Raw genomic sequence first — 7,863 nt, 5'->3', positions numbered from 1 at the left:
TGTATTTATGTGCTCGGTATATTTTTGTTGAGTTTACTCCACAAAAGGAAACCTGCATTTAAGTGTTAACAAGTTGTAGTTCCTCTAAATTGCCACTAGGTGCTGACGTTAAGCAAAGTGACTAAAACAGGTCAAAATTGTGTGAAGGAAACATAAGAGTTTGACCATACCATTGGTCAGTCAGACAAATAAAGTACAAATATGGATTTCTTTATCTCTTTTTTTTTAATCTCTTTTTTGTCAAATAAAAGAGAAATGTTGTTGAAATGGAGTTCTTCATAAATGCATTTATAATTCCTTACATATAATAGTGCAACATCTGTACATTGTCTCTCAGTGTAAAGTCCATTTAGAAAATATTTCAACATGAAAATAAAAAGATTATGTTTTCAAAAGATTAATTATATGTTCAAAAAGTAGAAACAGTTGACAAATGAATGATTCATAGATAAATAATGAAAAGATTGACCAACTCCCATCAGCCAAGCGATGCCTAAATCTCCAGTTGTCACTGATATATGTCTTAATGTATGAATACTCAGTGCTGATATGTGCATTAAAGTTCAGAGTGATGCTGATCTTTGCTGCCTGATGTTCGCAGTTTATGGTGTGAAAAATATGTCAACGTGCAAGAATCTGACCTTCAGTCTCCAAACGTCAAAGTGTTTCACACATCATGTGAAATAAGGTGTGACGCTGACCTCTTGTCCTAACTTCATAGCGCTGCTGTTCCTCTGTTGACGTGAAAAGACCTCAAGGACTTCATGGCTTTCGGCTTCTCAATTATGTTCCTTTATGAGTTCAGGAAATTGAATGACGCATTTAGCCTCCAGCTTTAGTGTTGAAGGTTTTAGTTTAAAGGTTCATCTGTGGGGCTATTGAGTTTCATGCAGAGAGGAATATTGTATTATTTTGAAATCATTATAGATTAAACACACCAAAATACAGATGTGAGACCACAAAATACAGGTTAGTTATTTCTGTGCATTACATCTTTAATGCAAGTTGAAAAAAGCCTTTGGGGCCTAAGCCCATCACAATTTAGGTTAAAAACAATGCAATGTTCGCCCTTTAAGAAACAGGGCGAATGCAGTTCAGAGGCCATTTGGAGTCGTGAATTGTGGTGTTATGCCCCCGCTGGGTACAAGGGAGTCTAAAACTCCACATCAGCAAATGAGAAGTGCTGATTGTGACAGAATCGGAGCCTTCACTCTTCATGCTCAGTTAATTGTTTACCTGTGCCGACTGCTCGAGGTAAAATGCACTAAAACAAAACATAAAAAGCTGGCTCAGCATTCTGTAAAGCTGCACGCTCTTAGGCCTACTTCTGCAGGTGAGATGTTTTGGTTCAGTGGGAACCATTTCTTGCCTTTTTCATGTGTCTGTAGTCTGCCCAATTAAATCTGATCGCAATCTCTAGCTTGCAAAAAGAAAGATTAGAACATCAAAAGTTAAAAAGCCTTTCAATTACTTGCAAAGTGAAACTAAATCAACTTTCTGCCAGTGCTACACTTGGAAATATTAAAAGAGTATGTGATTTAGGCTATTAAAGTGAGGAAGAAGTCAAATGAGGCACTTGACACCAGTCAAGAAAACTAAAGGCACTCTTGAAGTAGTGACTGAATGGAAATTAAGAATCTCTTTGTTAACCTCTCATTTGAATAACTGAGTCGTTTTCGATAGAAAAGAAGTGTACCGATTTGTCTTTTCACAAAACAACTTATTTTATTAAAATATATAACCTCTCTGACTTTTTATTTGAACAAAAATCATTACACTTTACCAAAAAAGTGAAATTGGAAGTGGGGGAAATGACTCAGTCACACAGAGCAGAAAATACACACTATCTCTTACTGAACATATTGTTAGCAGATGGTACATTCCTCAGCCAGATTGTATAAATCTGAGCCATATTTGAAATATAATCAAAATGTAATCCACTGGAATTTGAGGATGTGAAATGGTATCCTACATACATTTGATTCTGAGGAACTGCAGCATGAGAGAACAGTCTTGATCCGTGTACGGTGTCGCGCCCTTTAACTCAACAAATGTCAACTATTCAATGTTTGAATTCAGAAGTTTTGAGTGTTTTGTGCTGCATTGCTTTCATGGCAACCCTGGTTGTTGCCTTTTTGATTTCGAGGCTCTCGTACACATGCCTGATGGAAGAAAAAAAAAATCCTCATGGCCATTGTCACACACATAAGTTGGCCAACTCAATATTTCTTCCTTGTATTCAACTGAGCATCAGAGGAACATTTCATTTGTCAGCTTGCTTTACTGCTCTTCATACGATAACATCTATATCTCCGTAATATACACCTGATCTTCTGTTTTGTGGTGTTGCTGCTGCGATGCTGAGCTGCTCTCACCCACGTGATCAACTGACTTTCTGAAGCTGTAATTTAGTGCTTTGAACTAAATGCTAATATAGGAGGATTATCACGTTCACATTCTTAGTTTAGCCTGTAAGCATGTCAACATTAGCTAATTAGCGCTGAAGAATAAGTACAACTAAGGCTGAAATTAGTTTTGGCAGTATTTAGGTCATAAACCAAAAGTATTTGATGAGGGAAACTTTTGACCTGATGACCACAAGGATCCAGAACTTCCTTGCCTCAAAACCAAGTTAAGGATCTGAATACTTCCTCCGCCACGAGTAAATGCAGACACAAATACCAATTGTATGATAATAACACACAATCTAATATCATATGTATCAATGTTAAACCAGGCATGGTCTTCATGCAGTCCGTCGCCTCAGGATGTGGCATGCAGAGATGCTTTCTCACCGTGAAACACTCAAGAGAAGAGCTTAATAATGAGTACTGCTCCTGCCACGGGATGCTCACTTCCATAAGCTGTGTGCGTTTACATAAAGTTTGTGAAGCGTCTACTACCATCGATGCAGACTGTGGATAGTTCTGAATGCACTGCAGTTGATTATTAATAACAAACTGTCTGTGATAGTTGTAAAAACTCAAACGCTAATTCTAATTCGAGTGAAGGAAAGAGAAGGGGAAGGAGGTGGAAAAGCGGTGCACACAAGTCAGAATGCATGAAAGGCAAGTGCATGGAGATTAGGGATCGAGGCGTTTCTGGGACGAGGAGATAAGGCTCTGCACTACTTTCTGTGTATCAGGACGGCCTCATCTGCATTTTTGCATACTAAGTTGCACCAAAGACAAAATAATTAAAAATAAGTGTTGTTTTTGTTTACAGCTCTCTCTTTCGGTCTCCCTGTGCTTCCAAGTTATTTCTGGCACTGAGTCTGAAGAGTTTTATTGAACACAGAAATGCATCTGTGCATTAAATCACCTCTTTACATGATGGAGGCTTTATTACCGCTTCATTACAAACTTCTCTACCACATTTCTCCATTCGGCGACAGCAAGTATAGACAGTTTAGACAGCCACTTGGTAGAGGTTGGGCTGTTAACTTGTCTCTAAGCTTTTCTTTTGACCTGTGCACTGACCCTGTACTGACTACAGTTCACTTCAAGTGGAAATCTCACCACGCAATACAACCAGTGAGATCCTCTACAGGGGAGTGAACTGGATTCATGCAATTGAATATTGGACCGGAGCACTTTTGTAGCAGTTGATCCAGATGTAACATGAAATAGTTTTGTAATGCAGAGCAATGGAGACGAGCCTGTGTGTGGGCAGTTTGCTTTTATTAGGCTGCAGCCAAAAGGACCTCACAGCTATAATGTTTGAAATGGGGCAAAGTTATGTAACAGAGAGTGCTGACGACAGAAGAGTTTCATCTGTGTTGTTTTGGATAATTGGTGAAGTGGAGCGTCATTGAAATAATAAATGAGCTTCACTCTTTTTCTTTGCAGTCCTATTAAACTGCAGTATTTCTGTCTCCCATGTCTGTGAGCTTCAGTCCTTTATAACACATTTTAATGAAAGAAAAGGTCAGATCTGAAGGACCTTGCTCCTTTCCTGTTTTCTTATTTCCCAGTGAGTGAAATGAAAAGGCAAAGAATACAACACAGACTGAGAGAGACAAGTAGACACATTTGCATCTTTAATTAGATTTCCGGTAATTCTTTTTTTTTTTTTTTTTTTGCTGAAGAAGAAAACAAGAAAGCTCTCTCAAACTCCTGAGTCAGAGTGCTCTTCACATCACGGTCAGTTCAGCCCAGTAAATTCAAACAGAGGATTAATAACCAGTAAGTTCTTTATAGACTGGATATGATATATTTTTTGTGACGTTTTCTATGGCATAAGAAAAACACTTTCTGAATTGATTGAATCCATCACATCACTGCTTTGCTTTAAATGAACCCGTGCCCTTGTATCTGATCTGAAAATTATACCAGGGTGTAAAGTTCCATTAAACGTAGCAGCTGTTGAGGGCAACATCTTTGAGGATTCGGCAGCTTAATGCTTCTGCTGGAATTAAAAAATGGCTCTATGATATGACAGGGTGTCTGAGTGTTGGATTTTAAATCTGGAGTGAAAACATGTAGTGCGTGACTCAGGCTGAGAGAGCACTCGTCTGTGCCAGACAAACTGTAGGCCAACACTGCAATGTCAGAGAGAGGGCAAAAGCAAATAAAACCAGTTCTGCTCGTAGAGCGATGGAGAGCACTCCAGTGAGACTGGTCGACTTCAACACAAAAAGCCTGCACGTAATGTTCCAAATATTAACACATCCACACGAATGATGAAGAACGGAAAGGTATTTACCATACACAGGTGAAAGGTATCTTTGTGTGTGTGTGTGTGTGTGTGTGTGTTTTATACGTTTGTGTGTGAAATGTTAAACGCAGGGTGGGGGCCACTTTTTCGATTAAATTTATTAAAACCTAAAATGTTTTTCCTCTGTGAACTGTCTGCACACAAATCACCTACGCGAACATTCAATGACTGGTTTTAAAATCGCTATCGGCAGCATGTTTCGCTGACATTCAGGGGCCGTTGTCATTGTAGAACTCTGCTGTGATTGGCCGAGCAGCGAGCCATGGCGTGACTTATCGTCTCCTTGGATTGCCGCCACGTTCAAAGTATTACGGCTCAAATGTCAGCATTAAAAAAAAGGAAATGTCGAATATAGCGTTCAGAAAAAGTTGGCTTGAAGAACTCCAAAAGCACAAAAGACTCAATACTCTGGTATGAGCTCATTTCTCAGCTTGACACATTTCCGTCTCAGTCTTTTACGGAAACTTGTCAACCTGAGAAATCAAATGCAAAGACGTTTTTGTGCTTTGAATGTGACTGTCACAGTTTAGACGTTGTTACATGAAGCAAATGAAGTTCTTATTAAAAGAGATGCGTGCGACCAGTGGCGCGTGTCCGTGTGTCTCTGCGTCTGCGAGTGTGCTCTGTGTTTGTCCACAGCTCATCTCACATTCTGCTGCAGCAGACTGCATTATATTTTGGGTTGCCGGTGGCTGCTGTGACTAGATGTACTGCCTGCTGACTCAAACCCTGCCTCCACTGAACTGACCTCTCGAGTTTAGCACTTCAGAACCCCGGCAAAAAAACCCTGAGTCCTACATTTGCCATAATACGACTTGATAGTATGTATGGTAAATGTACCAGGCCGCAGCTGAGAGGACGCAGGTGACACTGTCTGGTTACAGACTGCTGTCCCGCTGGAGGCTCAGCGCTGCTCTCCACATTTGGCCATCTTTAATCTATGCGAGACGGCTCTGGCCACTCAGGTGGTGCGGCGGTCGCGTTCACAGACACACACTCGGTGCATATTTCTGTCCTTCTTTTTTTTTTTTGGGACTCGCTGACTCACCTGGCAGGGGCAGCAGATGGCTGTTAACAGTTTGAACCTCTGGCAGATCTGTTGAATTTGGAGAACTCCGGCCCTTAAGACTGGATCACAGCCGGGAGAAGTGAGCGGTGGCGGAAGCTCGTTTGGCTGCCATTAAGAGTGTTTGGCAGAAAGTGAGAGCAGCTGGCGCCTGTGACAGGAGCCAACTAAGTAGCCCGAACCTTCTGCAAAAGAGCAGGCGGGATCAATAGGGCAACTGCGACACTACAGTGGCAGGAGCACTTGGATGGCTGTTACATCCCTCTTGACATCATTAATCACGCGAGACTGTCTTTGTTTGAATGTGACAGAAAAGGAGAAAATGTGGAGGGTGAAGGTGATAACCATTATTCTTGCGTTAACGTAGGAGCAGAAAGAGAAAATACACACATTTGCATGATTATTATTATTTTTTTTGACATGGAAAAGACACACACACACACACACTCGCACATAAAATCAGCACTTTTCTTTTTTTTTACCAAAACATGAAGCTGGATTTTTCAAACCGAAGATACATTTCTGGAGAGAAAATACATTCATTCCAAGCGATGGCGATGAAGATTACAATATCTTGATAGAATAGACAAACAGATTATTTACTTCATGGCTAAAACCTGAGTTATTCCAAAGTATTTCCATATGAAACTGCACAACAATGCACATCAAAAATAAATGATGCATCATTATTCTCATGTATTATTTGCATGACTAGAGCTATGCTAATATATTCATGTGATATATACACACATCGACATATGGATTATTTATGTATGTATATATGTATGTCTCCGGGGTCTGAGATCATCCGAGAGGTCCGGTCAAAACACAGAACCACATTATGGCAGAATGAGTTTCAGCCATTCCCCCCTGAAGCACATCGGCCTCAAAGTGTGTCTTTGCAACAGAGGTGTGAAAGAAAATTAGTATTTTTTTTTTACACATTTTGAATTTTTTTATCCTCCTTTTGCTTTCAAACTCAAGAAGCAAACGGGGTTGGTGACTAAGATGTGGACAGTCCAGTTGTCTCTGCTTTTTCCTTTTTTTTCTTTCTTTAATGTGTATTTTTTTGGCCCTTTTTTTGTTAGTCTTTGATCCTTACTCTGAAAATGAGGAGGAGCGGAGGCACAGCATAATTTAGGTTGTCTTCAGCCACCTTGTCCTGCCTGCCATCCTTCTTCCTCTCCTCCCAGTCCTCTCCAGGATGAACGCAGGCATGACTGTTTGTATTGAGTTGGCGGGTTGAGCACTATAGTTGAGCAATGTTCAGTTATTGGATTAGTTTTATTTTCAGTGTAGCGCTCCACTTCACCCATAATCCAGGTTTTTCGTCACAAGAATTCCTCATATTCCAAGAGTTTGGAGTGCTGCCGTGTCTTCCAAAGCCGGTAGAGGCGGAAGTCGAAGTACTTCTCAATCATCTCTTTGCCTTGATTGGTAAATGAGACAGAAAAAGTTTGAATCAAGTATTAAGGAAGCAAAATATACCAAGACCATGATCTTTCTCTAACCCGTAACCAAGGACTGCTTAAAAAAAAAACCTTCAAAAACATGAATCATGCTTGAGATACAAAAAGCTGATTTTGAAGCTGATTTTAAAGTGCATTTCTTAATTCTTTTCATAAGAAACATTACTAGATGGCATTGAGGTTGCCTCGAAATATGATGACAAATTATACGTATAAAGACGTTTCTCGAAGATAGGCTTGCTTTTGTATGAGACAAAAGTGTAGCGTGGTTTGCTTTCGTCAGAGCCGGAGAAGTTTGGATCTCGAATGAGCACAAAGATAACAGGAGGAGAAAACTTTGAATGAAGGTGAAGGGCTAAAGAAGAGGAAGTCTGGGTTTAAAAGACAACATTTTACAGTTGTTCCTGCAGGAGAAGGCTTTTATAATGCTGACTACTGTGTTCAGTAGAGCGTACTGTATGTCTCTTCTCCCACCTGCAGCTAGAGAGGAGAGTGCAAAGTAAAAGGATTACTCCTGTGTGGAGGCTGTTCACAAACCGCAGTGTGACGCCTATATGGCTTGGATCAATTGCATAAAAAAGAAAAGAAATACACAGCAAAATCTGAAACGCC

General features: G+C 40.2%; 1 protein-coding gene across 1 annotated transcript in view; it reads right to left on the bottom strand.

The window, feature by feature from the left end:
* Positions 1 to 6,169: 6,169 nt before the first annotated feature.
* nsmfa (NMDA receptor synaptonuclear signaling and neuronal migration factor a) overlaps positions 6,170 to 7,863 on the bottom strand; it is a 33,401-nt gene continuing 31,707 nt past the window's right edge. Inside the window, 1 exon segment of the mRNA XM_068574556.1 lies at positions 6,170 to 7,211. Within this exon segment, the coding sequence (XP_068430657.1) occupies positions 7,114 to 7,211 (98 nt within the window). The 3' untranslated portion in view covers positions 6,170 to 7,113.

Source organism: Clinocottus analis, unplaced genomic scaffold (genome assembly GCF_023055335.1).
Source record: "Clinocottus analis isolate CAN_PGR_092001 unplaced genomic scaffold, fCliAna1.0.p SCAF_13, whole genome shotgun sequence".
NCBI classification, from domain to species: domain Eukaryota; kingdom Metazoa; phylum Chordata; class Actinopteri; order Perciformes; family Cottidae; genus Clinocottus; species Clinocottus analis.
Note: the sequence above shows the minus strand (reverse complement) of the source record. Positions and strands in the feature narration are given on the sequence as shown.